General features: G+C 49.7%; 1 protein-coding gene across 3 annotated transcripts in view; it reads left to right on the top strand.

The window, feature by feature from the left end:
• LOC146592120 (semaphorin-3D-like) overlaps window positions 1–18,199 on the top strand; it is a 27,828-nt gene continuing 9,629 nt past the window's right edge. For 2 of the 3 annotated variants that reach the window (XM_085311597.1, XM_085311596.1), the window contains exons 1-2: window positions 14,657–14,811; window positions 14,966–15,173. In XM_085311597.1, coding sequence (XP_085167723.1) covers window positions 14,746–14,811; window positions 14,966–15,173 — 274 coding nt within the window. In that variant the 5' untranslated portion in view covers window positions 14,657–14,745. Of the gene's footprint in view, window positions 44–14,656; window positions 14,812–14,965; window positions 15,174–18,199 lie in introns of those variants that run through there. The other variant, XM_085311598.1, reaches the window with a different exon arrangement.

Genomic DNA, 18,199 nt, shown 5'->3' on the forward strand with positions numbered 1-18,199 from the left:
TCAACTCAGAGCAGCTCCAGCGCAGACCAGGCTGTTAAACCAGGTTTGACCCATTGTGAGTGAATGCATGACTGGCTTTAAAATCTGCTTGTTGCATTTGTTGTCTATGTGCAGAACAATTTATGAGTGAGTTCTCTTTTTCCGAGCTCTAAGAAAACAGACTATTCTGTCACTCAGTTTGCCATAGTATATGATGAAAAAGTTCATAGTATAAGCCTGTTTTTATGATTATTAATGCCTTAACTCGGATTCGGAGAGATTTTATTACTATAGTATAATTGTATTTTCAAAGCTGCTTTTTTCTGTGGCTTCTTCATTTTGTTGCTATGATTTTCTGCTACTAAGTTTTAACAGCTTGAAATCCTGTATGGGACAGATTTTCACTAAATGTTAGTCTATCCTGGGGACTTTTCCACTGGTCAAAGACTGCTTTGTTGGATACCCCCCCCAATAAAAATCAATCATTTGCATTGTAGCAGTTCTGACAGCCTTGGTCTGAGGAGAATTCCTTCCACAGTCCATAGAAGGAATTATTCCTTACTCCAACTGAATGAAATTTATCAGTACAGAAAAATCCTGCTTCTTCAAGCCAGCTGTCGAACCTCCCTCCCTGCAATACCTCAGTTCTCAGAAACTTTGGGACATATAGGATAGGAGGCAGAAAAGAAACAGAGCTTGAGAAATGCAAAGTGCGCTCTAAAGGAATCGTTTAACTAATAACCCTTTGGCTTGTAAGTATTTCAGAATCTGGTTATTGATGACTGGGAGCCTGGGGAGTCTTACACTGCTGTAGAAATTAGAAAGAGATGGATGTTTCAGTACAACAGTTTTGTGATACTCAGTTTGAGAATGTAAGGGAGAAAAATGTTTATATATAGAAATACAGATATAATATATCTACATACATATATGTTTATATATAGAAATCACAAAAAAATTGCAAACTTAAATTTAGACAAACAAAGAGTTATTTCTTCTTTTCTTTGAAATAAGACCACCTCTGATGTGAACTAAAGCTTCTGAAAGCACAGCATTCCTCACAACAGCCTAGCAGACTGACTGAAGGATGCACTACCCAGTGGAAATTGAAGGGAGGCATTATATAGGCAGGATATAGCTGGGCTTCATTAAGCCACAAGCCTCAGGTTGTTGCCATGGCTGTGTTTAGTTAAGCTGTTTATTGCCCATAAGGAATCACTGCATGTATGAGGCTGGATTAATCTAGCTGCTGATTAGCTGGCATGAAATCTCTTCTAAACTAGAAACTACCATTTTCTTCTTGCAGCCTCAGGCCCAAGGGAGGAAGAGAAAGTGCTCTAGGGGAAATGGCTATAGAATTGCAGACTGGGATGTTTAGAGAGGCCCAAAGCCTATTAACTAACTTCCCTAGACTTTGCAACAGGGATGTGCCACTTCGTGGGATTTTCCTTCATCTCAGACTTACTCACACAGAGCTCCCACAGAAGACACTAGTCTTCGTGCCACCCTCTCGCAGAGCTGCAGAATGCAGGGTGCTCACCCTCAGCCCCTTTCCGAGGAAGGCATGCAATCATCTGCCTCTCAGGGGCTATCATGCACACATGCCTGCCACACGACCCACATGCTGTCCGCAGGGAGCTGTGCCTCTGCCAAGTGGAGTGTGTCTGAGCTTTCTGCTGGACAGTCCTAGCACAGACTCCAAAGTGAGGGTAGTCCTGATGGGTCTCTGACTTGACAGATTGTCCCACAGAGAAGAGACCAGAGAGTAGGAGTGCGAAGGGGGGTGTTGTGGGCTGTGCTTGTGTCTGTGTGCATAAAAAGAGAGAGAGAGAGCGAGCGGATAGCTTACTATAATGTATAGATTTCTCCTGTAGAGTTAACAGTATTGCAGATGACAGAGAAACAAACATCCTTATGGTTTATGAGCCAAGATGGGGAAGTCAGTTTGAAAACCAGGCAGAGATATCAGCTCTTTAAGAAATATGGGAAGAATTCATCCCTAATCTAATCTCACTGAATTCCACACAGATGCAAGACAGGATTCATTTGGTCCAGTTTCTTAGGCTGAGAATTAAACAGGAAACCCCCAAGGATGTAAATTGTTCTCCCAAATACCAAGGTGCAGTTTGTATGTAGAGAGTTTGTATGTACTGTCTGAGCCATCTCTGATAGATAAGAGGCGATGTGAGGCTGCAGGGCTGCCAAGCAGGCAGCTTTCAGCAGCACTGAATTCAAACAGAGGGAGCGGGAGGCAAGTCCATTAGAACAGGAATTGCACTGCTAATTCGCACTGCTGCAGGAACTCACTGCTAATGATGTTCTTTGCAAAATCAAGACCTTGAGCCAACAAGGCTGGCAGATGTTATCATAGGCGAGTGYTTCTGGCTTCCTCACTCTCTGCTGTGCTCCTGTGACACCCTCTCAGAGACTGTTTACAGCAAGGATGAAGATTTATTGTAAACCCTGGCTCCCGGACTCTCGGAGCTGCCTCTTACTCCAAGTTTGGTCTATCCTCTATCCTCACTTCCAGTTGGGATTACAGCAAGAGGCATCTCAGAGAGCCCAGGGTAACTGGGGTCTTTACAGGTACTTGCTCTCACAAATACGAACCTGATATTGAAAACAAGTATGGCAGAGGCATAGAGATGAATCAGCTCAGTACCCTACTGGCCTTGGGGTGAGGCTGGGAATGGCTTTCAGCTGGGGGATGGAGCAGGCTGCAGAGAGTGGACATATCATACCCTACCTGCACATTTTGAGGAGCCTTCAACTGGGAAGAGGTCTGCTCAGGAGGGCCCACTCCACTTCATTCCAGATGGCAAGTAGCTCCTGTAGAGGACAAGTTGCAGCATGAGAGAGGGGGAAAACAGCATTATCTATTTTGAAACAGGTCTCAAACTTTAGTCCTCTTTGGCTCATTCTGTGAGTTACACATCACCTCCTCATTTATTTCCCACTTAATCCCTTGTCCACAGATGCTGGGTGTACCTTCTCCTTTCCTTTTTACCTGGGAAAATTGAAGCATAAGAGTGGCAAAGTGACCAGCATAAGGTTGCAGGGCTGGGATCAGATCACAGGGGACCAAATCATTCTATCTCCCTAAATACATTGTCCCTATAGGCTATTCCAAATCACAACCATCTATTGTTAGTTAGGTATCAAGGAATTAGAGTGATTTCATGAGACCGTAGAGGGAGCACTGCAAATCTGCCAGTGGTGAGCCTGAATAGAGGCCAGCAAACCTATGGCTCTGAGTCCTGAGACTCTGGGCTGCCACTAATATGTATTCTCTGCAGAACAGTGCAGAGATAAGCCTTTATTATTCATGACTGTGGGCATTATATGAATATTGGCACATGTGGATATGATTTCTCTATGTTCAGTGACCCCATATAGTCTCAAATACACCCTGTCTATGCTGTACCTGCATGCACTCCATGCGTGTTGTTTGGGCCGACACAATTCAGCTCCRCTAGCTGTACTGCATGGCGTAGAGCGTAATTGTTGCAAATGTCACAACATGTTGAATTGGGAGCCTGCCCAGGATATAGTTTCCCTAAAAMAATGCAGTTCACAAGAACACGTCCATGTGGGGTTATTGTTCTTGTCCAACACCCTGGCAAGTTGCCATTTATTGTGTTCAGAAACTACTTTGCTTCTCCCACCATCAAGTTCAGGTTAATTTCCCTGTTTTCCAGGAGGAGACCACTGATGTCAGCTAATCTGGACAGAGTACTTCGTAGCATGAAAGAAAATGGCTTTCGGTTTCAATCTGTCCATTGTCCGCTGAGAGAACTCTTCTTCCCACAGTGCATGCTTTACAGAGGCCCTCAGTGACAGCTGTGCCACTGCAAGCTGGGACCTACATGCTCACTCACACATGGGCAGTGGTAGAGTCAGGCTCAACTCTGAACTTTCTCAAAGCTTGGGTCTATCAATAGGAGGATGATCTGCTATTGGAAGAACATGGGATACTTGTATTCACTGCCTGCTCTGCTAATGATCCTTTTTGGCCACTAGCCATCTATGCCTCAGTTCCCCATTGGGACAATGTTAGTCACAGTGGCTTTTCACCCTGGGACGCCTTGGGGATAAGTACATTAAGGTCTAGCAGGCTGTCAGATGCAGTAGGGATTGGGCAGGAACTGTATGTCTTGTAAGCAATACCCTAGGCATGGTACACAGTGGTCTTTACCTCTGTACTGCACTGTTCAAATCGGACAAGTCAGCTGGGATACTGGCATTAGGAGTCTGAGTGTAAAGAGGTTTTTCCCACTTATGATCATCTGAGACACAAAGTTGAGTTTTCTCTGTTTTTACTAATGGTTGCAACAAGGGGAGCTGTCTGCCTTAAAACATGCTGCTGCCAGAAGGGTGCCCTGTTTCTTTCCTCTCAGAAGCTGATCAGCAACTTAACTGTCCTAATGCCTGACAAATGTGCCTTTATTTTCAGCTCACCTTAAAGATGACTTGGACAGAGTGTCTATCCTGAAGAACRGCCAAATGGGTTGAATGGCCTGGCATCCATCTGCAGTCTCTCAGCTGGTCACTAATCCCTAGGAAAAACCCTCCATGAAGGCTGCAGCTGGGCCAGATCCAGCACTCATTACTCCAGAAGAGCACCATTGCCTTCTCTGGCAGAGTTGCTTGGTTAGGGACTGCAGGTTTGCTCAGCAATTCTGGAGCTAACCAGGACAACCATTAGCCAAAAATGTGTCCCTTTGGTTTCTGGTCAGTTAAAAGTGTCTCTCTTCTACCTCCTGCTCTCCCATTACCCAAGAGACACTGAGACTAATTCAACAGCAGTGCCATTCAAAAGCAGCAGGAAGACTGACGCTCTGAATAGCACGTCCTACCCATTAGTGTGGAAATGCAGGCAGCAGTGTGCCGGAGAAAAGGGCAGCTCTTGTCAGAGGCTGCAGAAGCACGGTGCTCTGCAGGGGTCCAAGCCATGCAAGTCAGAGAGCTTACCAGGGAATCCAAGCTGTAATTACCAAGCAGTTGCAGCCAAGAGGCTCTGAGAAGAAGCAGATAACAGTGCAGGAACTCTTCATCCTCATTAAAATATTTTCTCTGGCAAAGCCCCCCAYGCCTGCTTAGCTTGTTCCAATTAGTGCAGTGGGCCAAGGGAGGCCAAAGAGCAGGGTTCTTTTTGATTAAAAGAAAACACTGCAGRGCTTTCAAGTGTCGAGGGGGAGGCAGGAGACCTCAGCTGGGACAGAGAGAGGCCTTGGGAGTGCAACACACAGTCATGTAATTTCATGGCACTGGCTAGCAATAGCGAATCCAACGAACTGGGTCACTGAGCTAAGGAGCAGGTGCTTCACAGCCAGCTCCTGCATGAGAAGGGCCCTAGGTGGGGAACTGTGGAGCTCCGCACTGCTCTCTGAGAGGTGCTGAGCACCTCTGTCCAATAGGTCTAGAGATGCAGAGCAATAATCCTGTTATGAATGAAGTTTGACAAGTAAGTGTGCTCTACAAATCATTTAAGTAYGTTAAAAAACATCTTGGCAGCTTAAGGTAGCAATAGCAACTGGCTAGAGAGCCCTGGAGAAGACTGCAGCCTGCCTGTCCATGGAGCCTTGTCTCCCAAGGCTGCTTCTCTTTTGTCAGAGCTGAAATACATCTGAAGATGCAGCTGTCTCCAGCTTTTCTCCTGGGATACTACAGAGAGGCCCATTAGGATGTCGATTTGTGCCCACGAGGACCCTAACCACAGCCACCACCTCTTTTCCAGGGGCCACTGAAGGACTAGCAGTCCTTTACAGTAGATGACAACTGACTCTGCCTAGGCTAAAGCCAGTGACTTAGAGATGAAAGTCTCTACACAAAAACCCTGGGTGTCACCCACCCATTCTCTCCAGCAGAGGCTTTTAAGTCAGGTTGAGGGAAGAAGCACTAGCAAAGCTATCTCCTGGCTAGAATGCTCTCTGACTCTTAGCCTTGGGGAGCCTCTGTTGGATTTTACCACCTTCATGATTCAGCTAGATCCAACTTGAAAAGTCTGAAGTTCAAAAATGACTCCTCAGGGGGGTAAAACTCCTTGAGCCTTTCTAATGCTGTATTGAATATCAGGCCATGTGGTGGACAGGTGACAAGTGTCGGTTTCAGCCCATGTGCTGGCATCTTAGTATAAATGGTTCTCAGGAATGTGGCTGTGCCTCTGGGGACTCCTGGGACTTCAGGGATCTGGTCCATTAGCAGATTGGGCAGGATAGAGGCTCTTTGATACCTTATTTGGGTCCTTTAACACACCATTAGAGGATAGCAAGTCCCTTCACCAACATGAAAGAATTTTAAGCTTCTCAACTCCATTAGGAGGTAGGTTGAGAGTTTAATATGCTAAGTAAATCTACCACTGCCTTTTAATAGATGGGCTGAGATTAGTTGTATGACAGCTCCCAGGCTATTGAAAACAGRGAGCTGGAGTAGGAAAGAGGGCTGATACCCTCAACCTCAGTGCTGCACATGCTGTAGCTCTAGGCAGTGGTTTGACCTGTTCCGCGGCAGGACTTTCAGAGTGGGACCAGCTGCATCATACTGTTTTTTGGGGCCAGTGGTTCACCACAGTGAGGAACTAAAGGAACAGCCAGGAAATGAGGCCACGTTGCCTGCCTAGCATGAGACACAACTGCTACGCACTTGTCTCACCTCTCTGACCCTCTACTTTGTTTGGGGAGGAGCCCAGCCTTCTTCCTCTGAGTATGTCTCTGCACAGCTGCCAGCTGGCTTCCTGTTGTGGTTTACCCCCCTCCGTGAAGTCTTGGACTGGGCAGCTTCCCACAACCGCTTACCTAAGCTGGGAGTTTGGCAACAGGACTTTAGCACTGCTTGGTGCTGGGGATGCAGTCGCGAAAGCCACAAACTGAGGTGTGGAAATGTAGCGCTGGTGTGGTGAGGGGACAGCTGGAGGATGCTCTGGGCCCAGCCCCAAGTCCCCCAAACTCCCCGTATGAGTGATTTCCCATGAGTTGTGTCTRCCTGGTTTCAGCAGTTCTGAAGCACTTGAAGCACCCTGTACCCTGAAAGCATTTTCGGAGACCAGAGACTTGCAAGGTGGATCTGCACTGTGCTTTCCTGCTTTCCTTGCTCTCTGGCTTTGAACAGGTTATTTGCTTTAGCATGAGAGACAGGCTGCAAACGATTCCCATTCGAAAGTGTAGGTCAGTCAGGCAAGACCTGCTATTGGAATGACTCCTCTCAACTCGATGCCAGTCTGGGGGCAGGCCTGTTGCTTCTGGTGCCTCCCTGTACCAGTTTGCTCTGCTAGRTGGCCTTGAGGTGATTAGAGGAAGGAATAGCTGGGGTTACCCTTGACATGTACTACCTGGGCCAAGTGACACATTCAGAGAGACTAACAAAGTCCTGAAGGAACCAGAAAGCATAAGACAGACTGTTTGGCCCATTGCCATGCACTGAGACACGATCGGCTGCTGGGACACCTTCCCTGCCTGACTTCTGAGAGTTGAGATAGATCACCCTCAAACTGTCTCACTAAACTGTCTCACTGGAGCAAGCGAAAGGTAGGGACTGAGCAATGCACAGAGAGGGAGCAAGTGGCTTCCCTAGAAAGGACTTAGCAGATACTGTTAAAAGAAAGATAGCTCTTTATCCCCTCTTAAGTAAACAGCTACTAATACTATGGCCATGCAAGGGTGTAGTAAGAACACCTTTAGAGCAAAAGCTTTATTATACCTTCCAAACATAAAGATTTTCTCCCTGAAAGGTAAACAACTGAGCCTAGATCCCACATACCCTCCCCAAACAGGTGGAAAATTCCTTTCAGCACAAAAGAGCAGAGACAGCTGGAATTTGCTGGGATCACTGAGTAGCTCTGATGGACAGGTTCACAGCTCGTGATGGACATGACTTTGTTAGTGCTTCAGTAGAGAAAAAGGTGAAGCCAGTCACAGAGTTCCCTGAGCTGGTCAGCTATAGCATCCGTGTGACAGAGGTCCATRTTCATGCAGAGGCGCAGATGGGGTGCACTTTACATAATACACCTGTTCTCGGGGGCCAGGAATCTTTTTACATCAGAACAGATTAAAAAATTGAACAAATAGTTCATGCTCCCAAATTTTGAAACAAGCAGTAAAGTCTTCTTGATACTACAAGACCTGCCAAGTTACCCCACTGAATGCCGTGGAGTTGTCTCTGCCCTAATTTTTGTTATCACATACCTGTTAGTAAGAAGCCCTCCTATGTGCCAGGGATAAAGTGCAGATGGGGCAAAGCTGACTCGGCCCCTCTCAAGGGGCCAGARTGTGCCAGCAGCAGCTGGAACTCATTCCTTCGTGTTCTCAGTGCTTGGCACGCTTCGGCATCAGCAGTTGGCAAGAAACAGTGATCAGGGGATAATTGTGATCGTAGCCTTTAATCTCACAAGGCAGGATTGTAGGAGGCTGTCAGGAGATCTCCCGGCTGGAACAGGGCCTGCTGGCCAGGCCTGCCGTGCAGTGGTAGAGAAATGCGAGAGAAGCTTGAGCAACCTCAGTGTTGTTCTGCTGTTTAACAATTCCTCTATTCAAACTCTGCAAAAATACACCCTTTCCTTTCTCTTCCCCTCATCGTCTGGCCTTTAAGATTCTGTKTGGGCTGTGTGCCGTTGGGCACGTGTGACCTGTGTTACTGACAGTTTCAGTTAAACCCTGCCATTTTACAGTGCACACCGTGGTGCCTGGTGCCACCCTAGCTGTGGTTCTGGCTTTTGTGCTCCTTACTCCGATAYCATGTTATAGGCATGGGGTGCCACCGTCCCCTTTCCACACCCAGCTCAGCTCTGCAAGCTTCCTTGGAGTCATTGCTGCTGCAGCCCAGTGGCACTGAGGGTAGGCACTGAGGGAGTCGAGGGCCCCARTGGCTTTGTCCTCTCCTTTGGAAAAGGACAACAGCTGCCTCCCCATGACTGCCCCTGGGAAGCAGGAGCAGCAGCTGCTGRGGAATCCATCATGCTGCACGAGATGGAGGGAAACAACCAAAACCCTGGGCTGAACAGGGAGGATTTCTGTGCCACAGGCCTGCGTGGGCAGGGAGAGGGACAGGCATCTCTTTATGAAAAAGGCCCATCCATATGCACGCAGAGATGCATGCCAAGACACGTGACTAATAGATACWGCTGGGTACTCTCCCTGCCTATGTGGACCAGCATTTGCACAGCACACACCGTGCCACTTGCAGACCCAGCCACACAAACAGGCAGACACAAACAGGCACAGACGGACTGAGCCAGGGGAGGGAGAGGGGAGACCCCCGTGATGGAGAGGCACAGCTATCCTGTCTGCCTCACCYCCTCCCAGTCAGGTGAGGCCTGTCTGTGGGAGAGCCTTTTTTGCGCAGGGAATTAGGAGCCTGCTTTGCAGCTTTGAAGTGCTCCTCTGGTTTTGCACCTCTGTTTCTTTGCCAGGAGTGAGACTCCTTTCTCCTGTTCCCCCAAAATGCCAGAGCAGTACATAGTCCTTCCCAGTTGGAGTGGAATTTATTTGCACCTCTAACTTCACTGCAGAGTTTCTCTTGGTGAAGTCAAGACAGCAAGCACCAGGAGCAAGAGACTTGGATCTCGAGACATCATCTTGGGAGCTATGGAAGCTTATCTGTTTGWGAGTTTCAGATCACATAACTGGCTAGTGAGGTAGCTAAATGAGGTCTAACACAGGCTTTTCTTCCCCATGCAAGGAGGAYTGCTGAGGTTTAATGCTCACACCACAATGCAGCCCTGCTCCTCCCCCCAGCTCTCTGATGGCTGCTCCCTTGAGGTCCCCCAGCTGTTGGGGCCCTGCACTTTAACTCCTGGCCTCGGCCCGGCCGGGCCTAACATGTAACTCAAGAAGGCAATATTCTGCAAATGGAGTTTGTGGATTAGCTAGGAAACAATTGGGGCCTGTGAGACTGGTAGAGCACATGCCAGGCTGTGCTGGGCAGGGAGGAAGCATGAGGTATCTGATGTTAATGCAAGAGGACTGTTAAAAAGCTCAAGTTCAGCATGCCCTTCCATGTTGGGAGATAATCCACAGCCTGATAAATCTACTGCCAGGTCCCTTCTCCCTCTAAAATTTGGGCAGTTACATTACTTGTAGCATCACATAAAATAGGCATTGTCAGAGGGAAATTAGTCCGTTCACGAATAAGGAGTTCCCTCCTATACCAGCCCATTTTGAACTTGAGAGATTTGTCTTCTCCCTGTGTTGCTCACTGTCCCCTACAAGACTTTCTCTAGGACATCTGCAAAGGAAAAGCTCAGTGCAGTGGCATGGAATGGTGAATTTCAATGGCAGTCCAGAGCCTTAAATCTGTTAGACTTCCACACATCACTGGTAGAAGAAAGGAGAAGGAAAGGCACAGCATAGCTAATGGGACTAGGGCATCTCTTGAACTGCTGGTACAAATTCAACCCAGCTCTGTAGGGCCAGAGCAAGGTCACCATCCTTGGCTGCTCAGTGCCTATACAAATACCCTCCTGGTTGCAGGCCAGCTTGTGGTGGGCTGCTGTTGACACAGCAGCCATGARCTTGGGCAGAGGGGGCTGAAGAATGAGTGCGCTGTAGGGACTGACTGCTGTGCTCGGGGTTGGAGCACAGCCACTGCAGGAGGAAAAAGCAGGTGTTGCTCAGAGGAGGATTTGAGTCTGTAGGGGCAGGTCTCATTTTAGGGGGTGAAGTATGTGGAAGCAGGGCTGGGATAGCCCCGAGTACTTACCGAGTACTTTACTGATCCGAGTAGAGATGCATTCATGGAGCAACAGAGAGTCACCCATGGGGGAGTCAGAGCACTGTAGGGGTAAGAGTGCAGTGTGGAGCAAGGCTGCAAGATATGCATGTCTTCTTCTGTGGTCATACCAGGTTGTACAGACACTGGTAGCGTGTGTATGTGTATCCAAACAAGAAAGCAGATGGAGCTGAATCTAAGAGCTGAATTCTATCATCAAAAATGTTACCTCCACTCCCCATTAAACAGGGACTGCAAAATGCTTCCTCTCCCTCAGGCTCTCATGGTGCCYGGGGTAAGAAATCTTCACTGCCTTATCCCAGACTCCAAAGCCAAACCCATAGAAATCCCCTCATCCCAACAGTCTGCTCTCATCAGCAATTCTCTCTCCAAACTGAGATAGAAATAGTTGTAGCTCAGGACAGTTGATTATTTAAAGCTGTCGGGAGTGTTTAATTTAACCCTGGATTCATCATCTGCAGCTTGTTTCCATCCACTAGACACCCTCTCTCCCCCTCTCAGTGTAAACTCTGCCTGTGACAAGCTCTTCACCTCCAGGAATATTTGGGCTGAGGTTTATAGGAAGGGGCCAYGACCCCACTGCGTATTTCCAGCCACTTCACCCAGTCAAACTGGCACAGCTAAGGATGCCTCCATTCCAGACCTCACAGACAAAACCAGGCAATTCCCACCAAGAGGAAGCTGGGTTTAACTGGGCATCAGAAGATGGACGTGCCAAGTTCTTCCCTGCTGCCTGCTTTGTGGCCTTCCGTGGCGCTGCTGGGGTGGAGCCCTGAGGGGAGCCAGGCTTGGGAAATACATGTAGAAGGGATTATAGGGGAAGCCCTTCTTACTGGAAGTTGTCTTCCAACAAATTTCTCTTTCCTGGTCCACTTTAATCCCCTCCAGCAAGATCCCCACCTCTTTTGACCCTGCACAGAGCTCTATCTGCCTTGATCTGTGGATTCATTCTGCGTGTGGCTCCCACTCTTGTTGCAATAAAACCTTCCTTAGGCATCCACAGGGGAAGGAAACAAAGTGCTGGCACAGCCAAACAGTTTGTGTGAGCGTGCACTCCTGCCCCACTGCTTCAGTCCATGCCACAGGCATGCAAAACATTTTGGCTGCTCCCTGATGTTTGCTCTGTGGCCTGTGCATGAGCATGTCCCAGAGGGAGGGGGCTGTGCCCTGCCTGTCATTCGCAGAATCCTGGGCCCACCCTTGAACATCCTTGATCTTTGGGTCATGAAAGGTTCCTCCCAGTGCTGACTGCTGTCCCCAAACCGAAGCCTAGCACAAGCCATGCTCCATTTATGGAAAGCTTCAATTAGAGGCTGAGTTATCCAGCAACCATATGTACATTGGCAAAAAATCTTTGTCAAATGCCAGTCATGTCCTTGTGATGACCCCTGGGATAACGCTGTTCATAACGATGTTCATGGCCATGGGTCAGCAGGAGAATAGGTCTGGGAGGGCCTGCTTCATTCTCTGCTTTATGGATGAACTTAGTGCATTTTGGAAGGACTAAAACTGCTAAGCTTCCATGGCAGAGGAAATCTGCTCTTTACCACTGCGTGGCAGGAATGTGTTTGGGGGTGAAGAAAGAGCAGCACTCAGCTTTAGCGGGTTGTGCAGCTGCAGTGATATGCCAGTCACCAGCACCCCTTCCCTCCAGTCTGTGTGGCTGCTGCTCATTCTCTCTGAAGTAGGTTCACTTCTCACCTGGAACTGAGTATGGCAGCCGGGGGAGGAAAAGGACCCTGGTACTAGTCCCTCAAACRCATAGCTCTGAAGCAAGGAACCCTGAAGATGAGAGAAACAAAGCACTGTACATAGGTGGGATGAGTAGCTCTGCCTACAAGGTGGGAAGACAGTGCATGTACATCTCTAAATGTGTTGACTAGGCACAGCTTAACCCCAGAGGCTGAGCCTTGCTCTCCTGCATGCCACCATACTACAGAGCACCAGTGTGGCCTGAGATGATCAGCAGATCAACCAACAAGCAGTTTAAACCTAGCGAAACCCATAATCATTTTCTTATAGGCAGTGATGGGCCTGCTGAACTGGGAGCTCAGAAAGTCTGCACAGGGGAGAGCTGGTTTGGGAGCCAAAGCTAAAGTATGATACAAAAAATAGTGCAACATCTACCATGAGGTCACATCCAGGGTAGTGCCGGGTYTCTTGGGACCAGAGGAGGGCACCTGTACAGAGCAGAAGCACGTTGCACTGGCCAGAGTATGAGCAAAGCAGGAAGGGGAACAAGTACATGTGTGATGCTGGGGAGATTGGCATGGACAAGGAATGAGTGGCACAAAGACTGGGCTTTGATGGCTTTGAACTAATCTTTCCCTTCAGCACCATCCCAACAAACCCACACCAGTGTCAGTAAATTGTGGTGCTAAATTATCCCCGTGTTGCAAAGCCCTCACACTAGCTGCAGAGCACTGGGTGCCTGACCACTGAAATCAAGCAGGCCTTTTGCAGTGTGTTGGGGGTGAACATACCTGTCCTGCCTAGAGGATAAAGGCAGTTGGGGAAAGACTGAGACCTCTAACCTTCATCTGGCAGAGAATAACTGTTAGTGCAGTGGTGTTGCTTGCTCTCTCCCATTTCAGCATGTGTCCCCTAAAAAGCCAGCTGGCTTCGGTTGGACTAGGTGAGGGCTGCAGTGGTGGATGACACTTAGATCTGCACAATTTTAGGCTGTAACTGGTTAACTCCAATAAAGGCAAGGGAAAAAGTTGGGAAAGGAGCTGTCCGGGGGACTGCACAAAAACCTGCACCGTGCAAGAACTCTGTGAAATGCAAAAGGGGATTGGAAAGTTGCTGAACAGCAGATCTAGCTGTCTTCTCCCTGTTTCCCACCAGAAGATAAAAACTCATCCATCTGAAAGCCTGAAACTGTGTCCATAGGCCCAGCCTGGTGCTCCGTCTTGTGGAAGATAGAGAACAAGGCAGTTTAAAATGTTTGGCTTCTGTGGGCTGTGCCTGCATGTTCACTCCTACACAGACTGTAACAGAGACCACAGAAATCCCCTATTCCTTGGGCCAAATGCCTCTGCACTCATTTTAAGTCTCTTAGCTAGGGGACTTATAGAACTGAATACACAGCAAGAGTATTGGATAGTTGGAGCTGACATTTAGAGACCAGGACATTTATAAGCAGGAAAAAAAACTGGCTAAATTGCCCAGATTAATTGGTGAGATCTGTCAGTCCAGCTCTGTTCCCCTCCATGATGCGTAGGAGTAAGGCAATAATACTGTGTCTGGGGATGTGTAAATGTAAGAGAGGGTAGGAATGCACACRGTCATTAGTGTGCAGGAGCTGATAGATGCTAGTGCTGCCTTCCTAGGGCCCACAGACATCACAGCACACACAGCCCTTAGCCAGGTTGTAATAGCTGGTCTTTTGAGTTCTCTGTTATGTAAAATGTGTCAGAGCCTCTGGGTAGCAGGAGAAGATGCAGCCTGTGAGCAGGCTTTCCAGCCGCAGCATGCACTGGATTTCTCAGTACTCAAATTGGCCCTGTGAACCAGGCTACTTTGACAGCTCCTGGAGATGTGTGTACTTGTGTGTAGGGTGTACAGCACCTACTGGGGAACTGAATTGCTCTGTGATGTGAAGGCATCCAGACCCCACAGCCTTGGAGACATTGAGAAATTCTCCTGATCATACTGTAACCATCAATAACCATCGAGACTGCAAGGATAGCCCAGCAAGTGAGATACTTGCCTCTCTGGGCCCCCTGCTTTTCCTCCCACCTGTCAGTTTAGGCTGATGGAGCTCTTCAAGACAGGCCTTGTCTCTCCCTGAGTCTGTGTTTCACAAGAGACTAATGGGGCCTGGCCCTTCTCAGAGCCTGCAGGTGCTCTGGTCAGATAAACAGTCATGACACRCTTTGCAGCAGGCTTGATCAGGGGCCTGGAGGAGTTCAGATACTCAGCTTATGCCTCACCATCTGCCCRGTCTGTTGAACTCCAGTTGCGGCCAGAGACCTCTCTCAGCAAGACTGTGCTCAACAGTACTGGCTAATTTTGCAGTGYTGTGGGAGTGTTTGGGGCCAGATGCCTGCTCTTAGGCAGAGTGTGGTAGCTCCTCTCTGCCAGGCAGTTGGCCTGACACCTTCTAAGGTACACGCTGCCAGCAGACATGCCATGCTGTCACTTGGGATGTCTGGAGCAGCCCAGAGCTCTTCTCAGCCGTGGATCCATGGCATCGGTGGGATGGAGTCCCAGTCTGCATACAGCCCGCAGTTGTGCAGACTTTCTCCCTTTCTTCTTACAGCTGGAGGTGAAAGTGGCATCTCTGTGGGTGGACCATGGAACTGTGAGGGAGAGCTGCCTCTGTCCCCAGCAGAAGAGCACCAAGATGAAAGCTTCCCACAGTGGCAGGCTTCCCCTCTCCACAGTTCTGCTCTGGATCCTCCTGCTGCACCCAGACACCAGCGGGGCCTGGAAGCAACATGCCCCTCGCCTTCGTATCTCCTACAAAGGTAAGAGGACCCTGGAGGCTGCTGGCAGGCAGGATTTCCCTGRGGCCTGTGCCTCATTTCAGAGGGCTGGGAGGAGTGTTCTCCAGCCAGGATGACAGGATGGCCCAGGGCTCAAGGGAGACAGGAGGTTGTGGCTGCAGCATCTCTCTACGTGTGCCAGCTCTGAGCCCTTGGGGTGCTTCATGGACTGCAGCTGAAACCCCGAGGATCAGCCCCTGAGGATGCAGCGCTAGTGCTGCTGGCCTTGGAGAATGGAATGTCCTGCCTGGGTGCAGCCCAGGTCCGGGACACCCAGAGATGTCTCCCTTCTGCCCAGACTCACTCTGTGCAATTTACAGGGTGTCCTGGGCTGGAGTCGACCTAGGCAGCCTTGGAGGAAGAACCCCTGTTTTCGCACTCACAGTGAWACAGGGGCACTAAGCCCCAGGCAGTGCTGCCTTCCCCCTCCCCTCCCTCCCATCAGCACAGTTTTGCCCCACAGCAGCCTTACAGAGATGGCCTTCAGTGGGTCCCATCTTCCAGGGCCCACTCTGGGCTGCTCAGTCTCCAGCAGGATATCCCAGCGGGGAGATGGGACCCAGCTCAGAAATGCAGCACAGGGCCTGTCTTTCCTTGGAACCAGAGGAGGCTCCTGAGCCAGCAGGAACACAGAGGGACTTTGGACTTCAAAGCCCCACAGTGTGCTGGGGCCAGACATGCCAAAAGCCCTCAGAGTCTTGGGCAGAGGCAGAAGAGGAAGCTCCCAGCATCAGGAGGGCTCTAGGAATATACGAACAATGACAGGGGATGTGACTCATGGACAGCCCAAGGCAGGTTCAAGGACACAATGGCCTGAGAAGTTTAGATTTAAAAATCCCTAGGAAAGAAGAAAAAAAAAACAGCCTTTGAGATTACATCCACCCCAGCATCTACAGAATCAGCCTTGCTGTCAGATCCCAGCATGGGGGAGGCAGGTGGAGCTGTACTGGGGGAGGAGGGGGAGATGAGACGTAAGCAGGCTCACAAGAAGGAAATGACAGCACCGAAGGCTGGAAGAGTAAAGAAAGGATGGGGCACAGGGCACAGGGCCAGGAACAACAGCAGCAGCTCCCACCATGCTGAGGAGGTAGGGAGGAGGTTTATAACAGCGCTCCGGCAGATCGGAGGTGGCAAACACCATCATGGCTGTGCARCAGGCAGTCTCTGGGTAAACATGGGTCACACTGGTCAGTCTGGATGCAGGCCTGGGTTGAGCCTCTCTGTTTTCTTACTCTGAGGCTATGTAGCAGCATGACTATGCGGTGAAACTACAGCACCTCTCTGAGCTCCTATTACTGTAATAATATGGGGTTGGCACAGCTAGAAGTTGGCAAATGGGTCTTCTAGCTGTATCTGATTGAGAGTCAACCCAGCTGGGCAGGATCCAGAAGCCATCACACTGCAGCAGGGCAGGAGGTTGGTGGATCTCTGGTTATCTGCACCAAAAGCTGCACTGACACAGCTCTTATCAGCCAATGGCAGAGGAAGGCTGGAGCCTGATTTAGAGCCAAGCCTCCCCTGGGCTTCAGGGGTCATCTCCTTGGTCTGGCTCTTTCTTGTGGCTGGGGGAAGGAGGGAGAACGGTCTCCCGGCACAGCCGGGCTGTGACCCCAGGAAGCCCAGGGTCACCCTGCGCTGAGGGTGTTGGTGCTAAGGGCAGGCAGAGATGATGGATGGGACAAGGCAGTTACGGTGATCCTGACAACAAAGGAAACACACCATGGCCTTTGAAGATAACACAAAAGAGAGGATGTTTCTTTGGGCTCACCCATCTTTTTAGCCATCACATAGCTGCTTCAGAGACCACCTGATTCCCTGCCTCGTGGGCTGGCGCCTGAATCAGATGTCTTGTTTGTATAGACAGACTAAGGACAAGAAAGGGTGGGTTGTGCACGTTTAGCTGGCAGCTTCCTGCACATACAACATGTGAATCAGTGGCATTTGAATGCCCCATCCTCTTGGTAAAGGAGAAGAACCATGGCACAGCGCAAGGCATGGACCATGGTGCTCATCCGTAACTGATTTCCTGCTGCAAGTGTAGGTCAGTGAATCCTTCCTGAGGGCCAGATCAAATCCTCCCACCTGACACTGCAGCAGGCCTGAGAGGCTAGCAGAAAGGCTGCCCTGATCTCATCACTGAACAGGGCCAGGGCAGATCAGAGGACAAAGTGCTACTAACAGCAGCTTTCTCATTGCTGCAGGCCGAGCAGGCACATCCCCCACAGCCAGCCTTCCCCACTCCACTTAATTACACCTGCGTATTGGATAAATCTTTGACCTTCCGTCTCCCCGCATTTGCCTTTCCGGTGCCTTGCCCTACATTTCCGTCTGGATCTGWCAGTCATGGGAGCAGCCTGCACTGGGACAAAAGCAGGAGGGTGGGCTATTGCCCACCCAGAGGCACCCCAAGAGATGCTTYGGGTACATGAGGGAAAGGGTTGAGTGAGCTTGGACTGTGGAAACTTTTCTAGGAGCAGTGTGAGGGTTCTTTCTCCTGCCAAGGATCTCCTTGGGAGCAGCTGGGAGCAGTTACTGTCAGAGAGGGGAGTTTTTCTGTCTCACAGTAACTAGAGCTCTCACCCCAGCACTGGCCAGCCCTGGAGGAAGGGGAGAAGGAAACGCCTTGTTGGAGCAGGCTGGGCTGCCGTGGCACAGTTCCGGGCAGGGACCCCTGCTTGTTGCGTGTGCCCCAGCAGGTCTTTTCCTCACAGAGAGGAGCAGACGTCAGTGGCGCTTCCAGCTGACAACAACTGGCCCCGCTTCCTCTCTCCCATGGAAATGAGGTGGAAGGAAGAGAGCAATAGCCTCTGGGATCAGCTGGTGCATTTTGAACAGAGGAGCTGAGTTCATGTACACCGCACCTGGCACGCTCTGCTCACTGGCACCCATGCTCCCATCTGTGCTGGTCATCACTTGCTTCCCCTGACAACTTCCCTTAGTTACTGGCAAACTACTTCCATCTGCATGGTCCAGGGTGATTTCTCAGCCTGAATTGTACCAAAGCACCC

This window comes from Rhea americana, unplaced genomic scaffold (assembly GCF_003343005.1).
Source record: "Rhea americana isolate MKP2758 unplaced genomic scaffold, rheAme1 scaffold_345, whole genome shotgun sequence".
NCBI classification, from domain to species: domain Eukaryota; kingdom Metazoa; phylum Chordata; class Aves; order Rheiformes; family Rheidae; genus Rhea; species Rhea americana.